The 16,500-nt window shown below is 37.9% G+C and overlaps 2 protein-coding genes across 4 annotated transcripts; both read left to right on the top strand.

Moving 5' to 3' along the window:
- The first annotated feature begins 647 nt into the window (after positions 1–647).
- LOC111779648 (thaumatin-like protein 2) lies at positions 648–3,610 on the top strand. The gene is made up of 3 exons (XM_023659743.1): positions 648–884; positions 969–1,100; positions 2,582–3,610. Exons 1-3 carry the CDS (start codon positions 794–796, stop codon positions 3,190–3,192), a joined length of 834 nt encoding a protein of 277 aa, XP_023515511.1. The 5' UTR covers positions 648–793; the 3' UTR covers positions 3,193–3,610.
- Positions 3,611–5,118: 1,508 nt separating this feature from the next.
- Positions 5,119–14,915, top strand: LOC111779647 (dnaJ protein homolog). 3 transcript variants are annotated; one of them, XM_023659742.1, is made up of 7 exons: positions 5,119–5,230; positions 7,295–7,496; positions 10,294–10,456; positions 10,729–10,867; positions 10,951–11,227; positions 11,309–11,507; positions 14,350–14,915. In XM_023659742.1, the coding sequence occupies exons 2-7, from the start codon at positions 7,347–7,349 to the stop codon at positions 14,670–14,672; spliced, it is 1,251 nt and encodes a 416-aa protein (XP_023515510.1). In that variant the 5' UTR covers positions 5,119–5,230; positions 7,295–7,346; the 3' UTR covers positions 14,673–14,915. The 3 variants fall into 3 exon arrangements, with proteins under 3 accessions (XP_023515510.1, XP_023515509.1, XP_023515508.1); XM_023659741.1 differs by lacking the exon at positions 5,119–5,230 and having other exon boundaries at positions 7,181–7,496; XM_023659740.1 differs by lacking the exons at positions 5,119–5,230; positions 7,295–7,496 and adding an exon at positions 9,446–9,768.
- Positions 14,916–16,500: the final 1,585 nt, after the last annotated feature.

Genomic DNA, 16,500 nt, shown 5'->3' with positions numbered 1-16,500 from the left:
TCTTCAACCGAACCAGATCAAGCCTTTAGGTTGTTTAAGTAGGTTGGGCTAAGTTAGGTCAATCTTTTGCAGTGATCTTCAATTTGAACCGGGCCAAACCTTTAGGTTGTTTAAGTAGGTTGGGCTAAGTTAGGTCAATCTTTTGCAGTGATCTTCAATCTGAACCGGGCCAAACCTTTAGGTTGTTTAAGTAGGTTGGGCTAAGTTAGGTCAATCTTTTGCAGTGATCTTCAATCTGAACCGGGCCAAACCTTTAGGTTGTTTAAGTAGGTTGGGCTAAGTTAGGTCAATCTTTTGCAGTGATCTTCAATCTGAACCGGGCCAAACCTTTAGGTTGTTTAAGTAGGTTGGGCTATGTTAGGTCGATCTTTTGTAGTGATCTTTAACCGAACTAGATCAAGCCTTTAGGTTGTTTAAGTAGGTTGGGGTAGGTTAGGTCGATTTTTTGTAGTGATCTTCAATCAGACCTAACGTTATAATTCCTTATCTCGAGTTGGAGATGCTAACGGGATAGAAATATGCTTCTATGAAACTTAAAAATACACCCTATAAATTAAGAATATAAATATAAATATTACATTTTTTTTTTCTTCAAATTATTCAACTTTTAAATTTAACTCATAAATAAATATAGTTTTCCTTTGTCCTATTAATTTCCAAGTGCTCCAACAACGAACAACAAGTCTTCCACGACTCCCCGACGACTAGAGATAAGCAACAATGGTCAATCTATGTCAACACGGATCTATGGTAAAGGATCAGCAATGGAGAACAGAGAATCCATTGAGCCGTCATGGATTCATCATTCTTCCTCATGTTCTACTCCATTTCTGTACTTATCCTCCTTGAAGCTCTGATTTCTCCAGGTTTCAATCAAATAATTGGTAAATTTACTTGAATTTCTCTATTTTCGATCGAAGTTAGGGTTTATAATCGTATTGTAACGATTCTCAATGGTTATGGTGAAGTAGGTTCAGAATCGGGAAATAGGGCGATGGCGATTGAAGATGAGGATTCCATGGCTCTTTTACCATTTGGATCTCGCTCTGGCATTGGCAGATTCATTCGATCTCCTCAATGCGGTGGCCCTAGCCGAACAAGTACACTATTCCTGTCGCTTGTTTGGTTTTTACTTTGTTTTTCTGTTCTTGTTAATGCATTTCTGCGACTTCACTGTTCAATTTGTTGAGCTTGATGCTTCTACCTGTGCTTCTACTCCCCATTATCTCCTCACTAATATCTGCAATCTCGTTCCCCATTATTTATTCAAGCTTTTTCTGTGACGTTGATTGGGAAGAAGATGCCTCTTATCTCCTGGTCTGCTGGCTATGAAACGATCAACTATGTCTCATTCGTTCACTGAGGCTGAGTATTGTGCCTTGACAAACACTGCTTCTTACATTTATTGGCTATATCAATCGTTATTGTTAGGAATCACGGACCTTCTACAATGATATGATATTGTCCACTTTTAGCACAAGCTCTCGTGACTTTGCTTTTAGTTTTTCCTACAAGGTCTTATACTAATGGAGATAGTATTATTTACTTGTACACCTGTGATCATCCTCTTAATTAGCCAATATGGGACTCTCAATCAACAATCCTCTCCTCGAACAAAGTACACCATAAAGCCTCCTTTTTAGCCTATGGAGCCCTCGAACAACCTCCCTCCCCTTAATCGAGGCTCGACTCCCTTCTCTAGAACCTTCGAACAAAGTACACTCTTTGTTCGACACTTGAGTCACTTTTGACTACACTTTCAAGACTCGCAACTTCTTTGTTCGACATTTGAGAATTCTATTGACATAACAAAATAAAGGGCATGACTCTGATATCATGTTAGGAATCACGTACTCTTCACAATGATATGATATTGTCCACTTTGAGTATAAGTTCTCGTGACTTTACTTCAGGTTTCCCCCAAAAGGCCCCGTACAAGTGGAGACGGTTTTAGCGAATAAATATGCATTTGATCCTTTGCAGAGCCAATCGAAAGAAAATGGCAAACTAAGTAGTCCTTGTATCGCTATTCTTCTTCCTCNCGACGACTAGAGATAAGCAACAATGGTCAATCTATGTCAACACGGATCTATGGTAAAGGATCAGCAATGGAGAACAGAGAATCCATTGAGCCGNCCACTTTGAGTATAAGTTCTCGTGACTTTACTTCAGGTTTCCCCCAAAAGGCCCCGTACAAGTGGAGACGGTTTTAGCGAATAAATATGCATTTGATCCTTTGCAGAGCCAATCGAAAGAAAATGGCAAACTAAGTAGTCCTTGTATCGCTATTCTTCTTCCTCCTCTCCATTTTGGTGCATCATTTCTTCTTTTTAGATTTTGGCTTTTTGATTTTGAGTTCTTAATTTTTCTATTTATAAGTTTAACATTTCTCATTCTCTTTAATTTGAAAATTAGCATTCGAATCGATAGAAAGATTATCAGTAGTAATTCGGGTGAAAATGATATCCAAAAGTTAGAATACATGATCTCTCACCTTGATATGCACCTAGCATAAAAGTTTAATCGAATAGCATATAGTATATTCAATCATTTATTGTTCTTAACAATTTTATTGTTCCAGGGGATGGAATTGCAGTGATTACAGTGAAAAACAATTGTAAGAATACCATCTGGCCAGCAACAAATGGGCAACCCCAACCATCAACAACCGGGTTCGAGTTAGCTTTTGGAGCTTCAAGGTCACTCAACGTCCCAACGCCATGGTCCGGTCAAGTATGGGCACGAACCTTATGCACCAACGATGATGTACGACACACCTGCCTAACCGGAGATTGCAGTGGAGGCCTTCAGTGCAATGGTACTTCAGGAGTTTCGCCAGTCACTCTAGTGGAGTTCAGCCTTGCAATGGGCACAAAAGGCACCCAAGATTTTTATGATATCAGCCTTGTCGATGGCTTCAACATCCCGGCCTCAATCACGACCGAAGACAGTTTAGAGAGCGGAGAGTCGTGCAAATCTCCAAAGTGTCGTGTCGACGTGAACAAAGTTTGCCCTGTAGAGTTGCAGGTGAAATCTAACAATGAAGTCATTGGCTGCTTGAGCGCTTGCTCTGCATTTAACCAGCCCCGCTATTGCTGCACTGGAGAGTTTAGTGGCTCCAACAATTGCGAGCCAACAAGCTATTCACAAGTTTTCAAGAACCAGTGCCCAGATGCTTACAGTTACGCGTAGGATGATATGAACTCTACTTTTAGTTGCAGTAATGGGCCAAATTATTTCATTACATTTTGCGGATGAACTAATGAAGTTGGAGATGAAGACAATGACTTGGTAGCGTGGGAAAACTACTTTAGAATAAGGCAACATTGTACGGTGCTGTGGGTATAGGATTATGAAGTGTTATGTTATAACATCAGGTCAAAGTTCGGACAAACTTCGATTGAAACGTCGAGACGGACTATTCAATGGACGAACTTCAAGTTTCTAAGCCTCAAAATTTGGACGAACATTGGACTGAACGTCGAGATAGAGTGACAAAAAGACGAACTTTAAGTTTCTAATTCTCTGTAGCCATGGGAAAACTACATTAGAATAAGGCAACATTGTAGGGTCCCGAGGGTATAGGATTATGAAGTGTTATGTTATAACATCAGGTCAAAGTTCGGACAAACTTCGATTGAAACGTCGAGATGGACTATTCAAAGGACGAACTCCAAGTTTCTAAGCCTCAAAATTTGGACGAACATTGGACCGAACGTTGAGATAGAGTGAGGAAAAGACGAACTTTAAGTTTCTAACTCCCTGTAGCTTCAATCGGTCAAAGTTTGGACGAACTTTGGTCCAAACACCAAGACGGACTTTAGAAAGGGCGAACTTTCATTTTCTAGCACAATAGAGCTCTAACAAGTCAAAGCTTCGACGAACTTTAGTACAAACTTTAAGATGTGCATTAAGTTGTACGAAAAAATGAAAATTGGACTTCTAATTTTAATTCTCCTTCTCGTCACAATCTCACTAAAGTGGTAAAATGAAAAACCATCAAATTTGTTCGAGATTTGTTAATTTGAATATTACTCCACAAATTCGGTAGAACCGTCTGAAAGTTAATATTTTTATGTGTTTGTTTAACTAATATAAAATTTTGTATATAGTTAAAAATTAATAATTTTGAAAATAATGTATCCTTCAAAAAGAAAAAAAAAAAAACAAAATCTGATATTAAAAAATATTTAATAAATTTTATAATTTTTAATTTTGTGTCTAATAGATTTTTATATATAAAAAAAAACATGTTATTTTAGATATAGTTTTTTTCTATTTTTTTTTTTTCGGTATATTTATCTGGTATACTTGTTGGGTTAGATACATTTTTGGGACAAACTTGAAATTTTAGGTTAATTGAATTGGTGACTCGAGTATCAGTACACAATCCAACCTAACCTAACCCTCTACTTTTTGGTTGGATTGGATTGTCGGATTTTTATTTTAATTATTTTAAAAAATCATACCAGTCTACAATACATGTTATATTAATAACTAAAACCTCATTAAACTCAAATATTAAATACTTACACAGAATTTATTTATTATCGAAGGTAAAAAATTCTTTACCTTCATTATATTAAAGGTAGAGTAGAGTACATTTATTATCGAAGGTCAAATATTCTTTACCTTCATTATTTTAAAGGTAGAGTAGAATTGAATTGGGTTGGCTTAATATCGAGCTGGTCGGGTTGACTCGACAAAAAACATGTCTAATCTGCGAACTAACCTTTTTTTTCTTTCAAAAAATTCAATCCGATCCAAACAAAAAAAATCTAACCCAACCAAACCATAATTCACCAAGTCATATAAATGTATATATACATACACATATATATACATACATATACACATATATATACATACATATGTATATAGACAATTGAATATGACTTTTATTTTAGAGAGCAAAATTGGTGTTCACAAAAGAAAAGAAGCATCTAGAGTACCTACGTGGCAGTGAAGCAATCCAACGGTCAACATTTGGCGATGAACAAAGAAAGGCGTAGAGAATTCTAGACGCTTCTTTGTAGAACGCGCACGATCCCGTTAAATCTCGGCCGTCCATTTGATAACCTCTTTTGTTCTATATAAACTCCTAGTCTGTACCAGAATTCTCTAGCAAATGAACGTAAAAGTACGAAGAAATTAGCTTTACGTGTTCAGAACCTTCGTTTCATCGCTCAAACTTTGATTCCACGAAATTGGGGAGTTGAGTTTCGATCGGGTTTCAATCGATTTGANATTCAATGGACGAACTTCAAGTTTCTAAGCCTCAAAATTTGGACGAACATTGGACTGAACGTCGAGATAGAGTGACAAAAAGACGAACTTTAAGTTTCTAATTCTCTGTAGCCATGGGAAAACTACATTAGAATAAGGCAACATTGTAGGGTCCCGAGGGTATAGGATTATGAAGTGTTATGTTATAACATCAGGTCAAAGTTCGGACAAACTTCGATTGAAACGTCGAGATGGACTATTCAAAGGACGAACTCCAAGTTTCTAAGCCTCAAAATTTGGACGAACATTGGACCGAACGTCGAGATAGAGTGAGAAAAAGACGAACTTTAAGTTTCTAATTCTCTGTAGCCATGGGAAAACTACTTTAGAATAAGGCAACATTCTAGGGTCCCGAGGGTATAGGATTATGAAGTGTTATGTTATAACATCAGGTCAAAGTTCGGACAAACTTCGATTGAAACGTCGAGATGGACTATTCAAAGGACGAACTCCAAGTTTCTAAGCCTCAAAATTTGGACGAACATTGGACCGAACGTTGAGATAGAGTGAGGAAAAGACGAACTTTAAGTTTCTAACTCCCTGTAGCTTCAATCGGTCAAAGTTTGGACGAACTTTGGTCCAAACACCAAGACGGACTTTAGAAAGGGCGAACTTTCATTTTCTAGCACAATAGAGCTCTAACAAGTCAAAGCTTCGACGAACTTTAGTACAAACTTTAAGATGTGCATTAAGTTGTACGAAAAAATGAAAATTGGACTTCTAATTTTAATTCTCCTTCTCGTCACAATCTCACTAAAGTGGTAAAATGAAAAACCATCAAATTTGTTCGAGATTTGTTAATTTGAATATTACTCCACAAATTCGGTAGAACCGTCTGAAAGTTAATATTTTTATGTGTTTGTTTAACTAATATAAAATTTTGTATATAGTTAAAAATTAATAATTTTGAAAATAATGTATCCTTCAAAAAGAAAAAAAAAAAAACAAAATCTGATATTAAAAAATATTTAATAAATTTTATAATTTTTAATTTTGTGTCTAATAGATTTTTATATATAAAAAAAAACATGTTATTTTAGATATAGTTTTTTTCTATTTTTTTTTTTTCGGTATATTTATCTGGTATACTTGTTGGGTTAGATACATTTTTGGGACAAACTTGAAATTTTAGGTTAATTGAATTGGTGACTCGAGTATCAGTACACAATCCAACCTAACCTAACCCTCTACTTTTTGGTTGGATTGGATTGTCGGATTTTTATTTTAATTATTTTAAAAAATCATACCAGTCTACAATACATGTTATATTAATAACTAAAACCTCATTAAACTCAAATATTAAATACTTACACAGAATTTATTTATTATCGAAGGTAAAAAATTCTTTACCTTCATTATATTAAAGGTAGAGTAGAGTACATTTATTATCGAAGGTCAAATATTCTTTACCTTCATTATTTTAAAGGTAGAGTAGAATTGAATTGGGTTGGCTTAATATCGAGCTGGTCGGGTTGACTCGACAAAAAACATGTCTAATCTGCGAACTAACCTTTTTTTTCTTTCAAAAAATTCAATCCGATCCAAACAAAAAAAATCTAACCCAACCAAACCATAATTCACCAAGTCATATAAATGTATATATACATACACATATATATACATACATATACACATATATATACATACATATGTATATAGACAATTGAATATGACTTTTATTTTAGAGAGCAAAATTGGTGTTCACAAAAGAAAAGAAGCATCTAGAGTACCTACGTGGCAGTGAAGCAATCCAACGGTCAACATTTGGCGATGAACAAAGAAAGGCGTAGAGAATTCTAGACGCTTCTTTGTAGAACGCGCACGATCCCGTTAAATCTCGGCCGTCCATTTGATAACCTCTTTTGTTCTATATAAACTCCTAGTCTGTACCAGAATTCTCTAGCAAATGAACGTAAAAGTACGAAGAAATTAGCTTTACGTGTTCAGAACCTTCGTTTCATCGCTCAAACTTTGATTCCACGAAATTGGGGAGTTGAGTTTCGATCGGGTTTCAATCGATTTGAAGGAAAAGCTTTTAATCATCTGAAGTGAAAGCGAGGATGTTCGGAAGAGCTCCGAAGAAAAGTGACAACACGCGGTACTATGAGATCCTTGGAGTCTCCAAGAACGCGTCGCAGGATGATTTGAAGAAGGCTTACAAAAAGGCCGCTATCAAGAATCATCCTGACAAGGGTGGTGATCCGGAGAAGGTAACGGGAATTTTGTTTTGANATTCAATGGACGAACTTCAAGTTTCTAAGCCTCAAAATTTGGATGAACATTGGACCGGACGTCGAGATAGAGTGAGAAAAAGACGAACTTTTAAGTTTCTAATTCTCTGTAGCCATGGGAAAACTACTTTAGAATAAGGCAACATTCTAGGGTCCCGACGGTATAGGATTATGAAGTGTTATGTTATAACATCAGGTCAAAGTTCGGACAAACTTCGATTGAAACGTCGAGATGGACTATTCAAAGGACGAACTCCAAGTTTCTAAGCCTCAAAATTTGGACGAACATTGGACCGAACGTCGAGATAGAGTGAGAAAAAGACGAACTTTAAGTTTCTAATTCTCTGTAGCCATGGGAAAACTACTTTAGAATAAGGCAACATTCTAGGGTCCCGAGGGTATAGGATTATGAAGTGTTATGTTATAACATCAGGTCAAAGTTCGGACAAACTTCGATTGAAACGTCGAGATGGACTATTCAAAGGACGAACTCCAAGTTTCTAAGCCTCAAAATTTGGACGAACATTGGACCGAACGTTGAGATAGAGTGAGGAAAAGACGAACTTTAAGTTTCTAACTCCCTGTAGCTTCAATCGGTCAAAGTTTGGACGAACTTTGGTCCAAACACCAAGACGGACTTTAGAAAGGGCGAACTTTCATTTTCTAGCACAATAGAGCTCTAACAAGTCAAAGCTTCGACGAACTTTAGTACAAACTTTAAGATGTGCATTAAGTTGTACGAAAAAATGAAAATTGGACTTCTAATTTTAATTCTCCTTCTCGTCACAATCTCACTAAAGTGGTAAAATGAAAAACCATCAAATTTGTTCGAGATTTGTTAATTTGAATATTACTCCACAAATTCGGTAGAACCGTCTGAAAGTTAATATTTTTATGTGTTTGTTTAACTAATATAAAATTTTGTATATAGTTAAAAATTAATAATTTTGAAAATAATGTATCCTTCAAAAAGAAAAAAAAAAAAACAAAATCTGATATTAAAAAATATTTAATAAATTTTATAATTTTTAATTTTGTGTCTAATAGATTTTTATATATAAAAAAAAACATGTTATTTTAGATATAGTTTTTTTCTATTTTTTTTTTTTCGGTATATTTATCTGGTATACTTGTTGGGTTAGATACATTTTTGGGACAAACTTGAAATTTTAGGTTAATTGAATTGGTGACTCGAGTATCAGTACACAATCCAACCTAACCTAACCCTCTACTTTTTGGTTGGATTGGATTGTCGGATTTTTATTTTAATTATTTTAAAAAATCATACCAGTCTACAATACATGTTATATTAATAACTAAAACCTCATTAAACTCAAATATTAAATACTTACACAGAATTTATTTATTATCGAAGGTAAAAAATTCTTTACCTTCATTATATTAAAGGTAGAGTAGAGTACATTTATTATCGAAGGTCAAATATTCTTTACCTTCATTATTTTAAAGGTAGAGTAGAATTGAATTGGGTTGGCTTAATATCGAGCTGGTCGGGTTGACTCGACAAAAAACATGTCTAATCTGCGAACTAACCTTTTTTTTCTTTCAAAAAATTCAATCCGATCCAAACAAAAAAAATCTAACCCAACCAAACCATAATTCACCAAGTCATATAAATGTATATATACATACACATATATATACATACATATACACATATATATACATACATATGTATATAGACAATTGAATATGACTTTTATTTTAGAGAGCAAAATTGGTGTTCACAAAAGAAAAGAAGCATCTAGAGTACCTACGTGGCAGTGAAGCAATCCAACGGTCAACATTTGGCGATGAACAAAGAAAGGCGTAGAGAATTCTAGACGCTTCTTTGTAGAACGCGCACGATCCCGTTAAATCTCGGCCGTCCATTTGATAACCTCTTTTGTTCTATATAAACTCCTAGTCTGTACCAGAATTCTCTAGCAAATGAACGTAAAAGTACGAAGAAATTAGCTTTACGTGTTCAGAACCTTCGTTTCATCGCTCAAACTTTGATTCCACGAAATTGGGGAGTTGAGTTTCGATCGGGTTTCAATCGATTTGAAGGAAAAGCTTTTAATCATCTGAAGTGAAAGCGAGGATGTTCGGAAGAGCTCCGAAGAAAAGTGACAACACGCGGTACTATGAGATCCTTGGAGTCTCCAAGAACGCGTCGCAGGATGATTTGAAGAAGGCTTACAAAAAGGCCGCTATCAAGAATCATCCTGACAAGGGTGGTGATCCGGAGAAGGTAACGGGAATTTTGTTTTGAATTGTCTGTTTTCTTTTAGTTTCTATTGAATCTGACTGTGAATTTTGTTGGAATGGTAGTGATTAATGAGGTTAAGATTTTGCTTCTTTTGGAGTTTCTCCCAATTAATCTGTGTTTTCGTTATGTTGTTGTATGTTCATGGTTTTTGTTTGTGCCTTTCTTCGTCGATCATGATTCTAGCGTTGATACTGAAACTCCATAATCTGGAAATATACGAATCTCAATGGATTTTGTAATTGCCATTTTCGTAAGGTTTTTTTCTTCCTCAAGCGCCATTTCCTGTGGTGGCTGTGAGGCTGTGAAGTGAGCAGAGCTCGGAATCTACTGATATTTCCGTGTTTTCTTAATCTAATTTCCACTTTTGAGGTTCTTGTTTACGGTGATTTGATTTTCTCTTAAGCCTGGATTTCCGTTGATTCTTACAGTGATCATTATATTGTCTGAGCTACTTTTGATGTGATGCGTTGCGCATATGCTGATGGAATAGGTCGTTTTTTATTGCAGTTTAAAGAGTTGGCTCAGGCTTATGAGGTTCTTAGCGATCCTGAGAAGCGAGAGATCTATGATCAGTATGGTGAGGACGCACTTAAAGAAGGAATGGGTGGTGGAGGTGGTCATGACCCCTTCGATATCTTCCAATCCTTCTTTGGTGGAAGTCCATTTGGTGGTGAGTATTATGAACAAAATCTAATGTTTTGGTTGTATCATCATTGAAGACACGATTGAGAGTGATTTTGAAATGGTTTTAATCACTTCAGTTTACTCCCAAAACATGCATAAACCAAATAGGGGTTTTAATGATTTCTTACTGTTCTTTCGAAATTGGATCTGGTGGGCGAGAATTGATGGAGAGGACCATGAACATTATGCAAGGAGTGAAGCATTTCTGTTATTCCGTATTATAGAAGAAAAATCTTAAGTGCCATTGTTCGTATGCAGGTGGTAGCAGCAGAGGCCGACGCCAGAGAAGGGGAGAGGATGTTGTCCATCCCCTTAAGGTCTCCCTTGAGGATCTTTACCTTGGAACTTCCAAGAAACTCTCTCTGTCGCGGAATGTTATCTGCTCAAAATGCAATGGGTTAGCCCTGTTTCTATCCCTTTCAGTATTATTTTTTAGATTCATGCCTTGGGTGCTGATGTTTGTTGATGGTGGTGTTCCAGCAAGGGATCAAAATCAGGTGCTTCAATGAGCTGTTCTAGCTGCCAAGGAACTGGAATGAAGGTCACGATTCGGCACCTTGGCCCGTCGATGATCCAGCAAATGCAGCACCCTTGCAATGAATGCAAGGGCACTGGAGAAACGATCAGCGACAAGGACCGGTGTTCGCAATGCAAGGGAGAGAAAGTTGTTCAAGAGAAGAAGGTTCTTGAAGTTATTGTGGAGAAGGGTATGCAGAATGGACAGAAAATTACATTCCCTGGAGAAGCAGATGAAGCTGTATGTTGCGAATTAATCATTCTCAGCTGTTGAAATGGTTTTGTGTTGGTACTTATTGGTTGTGTTTCTGTGTTTGAACAGCCCGATACTGTCACTGGAGATATAGTCTTTGTTCTTCAGCAAAAGGAGCACCCAAGATTCAAGAGAAAGGGAGAGGACTTGTTTGTGGAGCACACGTTGTCGCTCACTGAAGCTCTCTGTGGCTTCCAGTTTGCTCTCACTCACTTGGATGGCAGACAGCTTCTCATCAAAACAAATCCTGGAGAAGTTGTGAAGCCTGGTAAGCAGAGCATCGAATCTGTTCTAATTTACACGCTTGAACTTTTAGTTTAGTGTTATTTAAACTTAATATTATAGAAGAAGATTCTGAGTTTGAATCACTGGCAATATAATTCTGTGTTTAGTTTTGCCCATTAGCTGATGTGATTTAGTACTAGTTGAACACCCTAGACCCCTAGGAACAACCCTGTTGGCTAAGGCTTGCGATCCAGCAACACGTGTTTAACGATCCTGGGTTCGAATTCTAACCCTGTTGGCTAAGGCTTGCGATCCAGCAACACGTGTTCAATGATCGTGGGTTCGGATTCTAAGGGGGTTCGGATTCTAGCCCTGTTTGTCCAAGGGGGTTTGAATTTGAGCCCTGTTGTCCAAGGGGGTTTGAATTTGAGNTCATCCTGACAAGGGTGGTGATCCGGAGAAGGTAACGGGAATTTTGTTTTGAATTGTCTGTTTTCTTTTAGTTTCTATTGAATCTGACTGTGAATTTTGTTGGAATGGTAGTGATTAATGAGGTTAAGATTTTGCTTCTTTTGGAGTTTCTCCCAATTAATCTGTGTTTTCGTTATGTTGTTGTATGTTCATGGTTTTTGTTTGTGCCTTTCTTCGTCGATCATGATTCTAGCGTTGATACTGAAACTCCATAATCTGGAAATATACGAATCTCAATGGATTTTGTAATTGCCATTTTCGTAAGGTTTTTTTCTTCCTCAAGCGCCATTTCCTGTGGTGGCTGTGAGGCTGTGAAGTGAGCAGAGCTCGGAATCTACTGATATTTCCGTGTTTTCTTAATCTAATTTCCACTTTTGAGGTTCTTGTTTACGGTGATTTGATTTTCTCTTAAGCCTGGATTTCCGTTGATTCTTACAGTGATCATTATATTGTCTGAGCTACTTTTGATGTGATGCGTTGCGCATATGCTGATGGAATAGGTCGTTTTTTATTGCAGTTTAAAGAGTTGGCTCAGGCTTATGAGGTTCTTAGCGATCCTGAGAAGCGAGAGATCTATGATCAGTATGGTGAGGACGCACTTAAAGAAGGAATGGGTGGTGGAGGTGGTCATGACCCCTTCGATATCTTCCAATCCTTCTTTGGTGGAAGTCCATTTGGTGGTGAGTATTATGAACAAAATCTAATGTTTTGGTTGTATCATCATTGAAGACACGATTGAGAGTGATTTTGAAATGGTTTTAATCACTTCAGTTTACTCCCAAAACATGCATAAACCAAATAGGGGTTTTAATGATTTCTTACTGTTCTTTCGAAATTGGATCTGGTGGGCGAGAATTGATGGAGAGGACCATGAACATTATGCAAGGAGTGAAGCATTTCTGTTATTCCGTATTATAGAAGAAAAATCTTAAGTGCCATTGTTCGTATGCAGGTGGTAGCAGCAGAGGCCGACGCCAGAGAAGGGGAGAGGATGTTGTCCATCCCCTTAAGGTCTCCCTTGAGGATCTTTACCTTGGAACTTCCAAGAAACTCTCTCTGTCGCGGAATGTTATCTGCTCAAAATGCAATGGGTTAGCCCTGTTTCTATCCCTTTCAGTATTATTTTTTAGATTCATGCCTTGGGTGCTGATGTTTGTTGATGGTGGTGTTCCAGCAAGGGATCAAAATCAGGTGCTTCAATGAGCTGTTCTAGCTGCCAAGGAACTGGAATGAAGGTCACGATTCGGCACCTTGGCCCGTCGATGATCCAGCAAATGCAGCACCCTTGCAATGAATGCAAGGGCACTGGAGAAACGATCAGCGACAAGGACCGGTGTTCGCAATGCAAGGGAGAGAAAGTTGTTCAAGAGAAGAAGGTTCTTGAAGTTATTGTGGAGAAGGGTATGCAGAATGGACAGAAAATTACATTCCCTGGAGAAGCAGATGAAGCTGTATGTTGCGAATTAATCATTCTCAGCTGTTGAAATGGTTTTGTGTTGGTACTTATTGGTTGTGTTTCTGTGTTTGAACAGCCCGATACTGTCACTGGAGATATAGTCTTTGTTCTTCAGCAAAAGGAGCACCCAAGATTCAAGAGAAAGGGAGAGGACTTGTTTGTGGAGCACACGTTGTCGCTCACTGAAGCTCTCTGTGGCTTCCAGTTTGCTCTCACTCACTTGGATGGCAGACAGCTTCTCATCAAAACAAATCCTGGAGAAGTTGTGAAGCCTGGTAAGCAGAGCATCGAATCTGTTCTAATTTACACGCTTGAACTTTTAGTTTAGTGTTATTTAAACTTAATATTATAGAAGAAGATTCTGAGTTTGAATCACTGGCAATATAATTCTGTGTTTAGTTTTGCCCATTAGCTGATGTGATTTAGTACTAGTTGAACACCCTAGACCCCTAGGAACAACCCTGTTGGCTAAGGCTTGCGATCCAGCAACACGTGTTTAACGATCCTGGGTTCGAATTCTAACCCTGTTGGCTAAGGCTTGCGATCCAGCAACACGTGTTCAATGATCGTGGGTTCGGATTCTAAGGGGGTTCGGATTCTAGCCCTGTTTGTCCAAGGGGGTTTGAATTTGAGCCCTGTTGTCCAAGGGGGTTTGAATTTGAGCCCTGTTGGCTAAGGCTTGCGATCGAGCAACACGTGTTCAATGATCGCGGGTTGTCTAAGGCTTGCGATCGAGCAACACGTGTTCAATGATCGCGGGTTGTCTAAGGCTTGCGATTCATGGTTTTGAATTCGAACCCTGTTGGCTAAGGCTTGCGATTTAGCAACCCTTGTTAAATGATCGCGGGTTCGAATTCTTGGATGGGCTTAATAAGATAATCCTTGAGGTGTCTTTTAAGTTTTGTTTCTACTTTCCCCTACTGAGTTTTGGGAACCCCTTTTGTGTATGGAACACCAGATTCATTCAAGGCCATCAACGACGAGGGAATGCCGATGTACCAGAGGCCATTCATGAAGGGGAAGCTCTACATCCATTTCAGTGTAGATTTCCCTGATTCCTTGAGCCCAGAACAGATTAAAGCTTTGGTAACTGTCTTGCCACCAAAGCCATCATCCCAACTGACCGACATGGAGCTGGACGAGTGCGAGGAGACAACAATGTATGATGTCAACATCGAAGAGGAGATGCGGCGGAAGCAGCAGCAAGCACAGGCGGAGGCCTATGAGGACGATGATGACATGCCTGGTGGCGCACAGCGCGTGCAGTGTGCCCAGCAGTGATCGGATTGGATCGGATCCGATCCTCTTTTAAGCTGAAATTTAACCAAACCAGAGATCACTAAATGTTAGGGTTGTTTGGGGATTGATGGTTGATGAACTCCACCTTGTTAATGGCAGTTTTTTGTTTGGAATTTCTCATATTCCGGATGCCGTTACTGATACAATACATAAATCAACGGGGTCTGATATATGTGAACTTCTATTTTATTATATAATTACAAGTGCTCTTGTAATTCCTACCTTCTTGCTAGGCCTTCTTATATTTGACCACGAAAAGGGACACACACACATAGATGTCTCGGATCAATTTCTTGTTAATGTTCGCGCTCACTCCCGTGCTTGGGTTCCATGCCAAGCTTCATTCGTCCTCGTGGTAGACCCCTTCTTAATGCTTAATTGGTTGGCATGTCAGCCAATGATGTAGACAGAGCTATTGTTTGCCCAAGAACTAAACGTTTACTCTGAAGGGTGGAGTGCATAGCTTGTCATCTAAGTTGAAGGGTGGTTGTATTTAGGTCATACAACCCATGGGTGGTGGGTGTTGGTGATGGGTGTTGGAGAGTCTTGGAGAGTCTTAACCTCATATTTTTGAGACATATTTGGTATGGTTCTTTAGCTCTAGATATGTCGAACTTCAAGAAGTTCAAACACAGGAAAGGAGAATGAATCGAGAGGCTCCCTTCCTTTAGTCTTCTTTCTTGTCTTGCTTTCGTCTTGTGTTACAGGAGAGTAAGAGAGTTCAATCAAGTTCGTGAAGTAGTGATTGAGTTTACCTCGTTCTCGAGAGTAAAAGAGTTCAATCTGATTGAGTTTACCTCGTTCTCGAATAGTGAACTTTTAGAATTTTGACTTTTATCTTTATCATGTTTCTTTAACAATCTTATATGTTTCATCTTGGTTTCAATATACATCTTTCTTTGTGTGTTAGATAATCTTGTCTTTCTTAGTTGCTTGCATTATAATACTTGGTCTATCTTTGCCTTCACATGGTCGGATAGATGTGAGTTGAGAGTCTCCGCCTTGTCTACTTATATGTGAAGGTTACAATCTACTCTTTTCTTAACCGTCTTGTTTAACTATATGTGAAGGTTACAATCTACTCTTTTCTTAGCCGTCTTGTCTAACTATATGTGAATGTTGCAATCTACTCTTTTCTTGCTGTCTTGTCCGAAGGTTATAATCAGTTACAATCTACTGTTTTCTTAGCCGCTTTGTTTAACTAGATTACAATCTACTCTTTTCTTAGTCGCTTTGTCTAACTATATGTGAAACAATCATACTCTTTTCTTAACCGTCTTGTCTAACTATATGTGAAGGTTACAATCAACTTTTTTCTTAGCGTGGTTGTAACTATACTTAGTTAGCGTGCATAGAGGTGATGGTAGTAGTAACAAGTGAAGAAAAGCTTGTGAGACAAAGACAATGGGCGATAGAACCATTTGTGTACACAAAGTTAAGCTCAAACACAATAATTTTGAAAGTGAGTCAAATTTCTCGAGTAACAAATGGTTTGTTGAGGATTATAAGAAGTCCGACCTATTTGTTGAGGATTATTTATTCATTGACGGCATAGAATTCAATTAAATAAATTAAAAACTTTACACCGTTAGAATCAACTCACCTAACCCAATTCAAGACACGTAACTAATCATTTTTAAAATAATTTCTTTTTGTGATACAAAAAAAAAATAATAATAAGAACAAATTGGTTGAGATAATAAAAAAACAAAAAGGACAACACTTTGTTCAAACGCGCGTCCAATCATGAAGGGTGGCGTGGGCCCTCACCCCAATTCATTACGATGGGACATCCTCGATCCTCCACTCC

The sequence above is a fragment of the Cucurbita pepo genome, chromosome LG18 (genome assembly GCF_002806865.2).
Source record: "Cucurbita pepo subsp. pepo cultivar mu-cu-16 chromosome LG18, ASM280686v2, whole genome shotgun sequence".
NCBI classification, from domain to species: Eukaryota; Viridiplantae; Streptophyta; class Magnoliopsida; order Cucurbitales; family Cucurbitaceae; genus Cucurbita; species Cucurbita pepo.
Note: the sequence above shows the minus strand (reverse complement) of the source record. Positions and strands in the feature narration are given on the sequence as shown.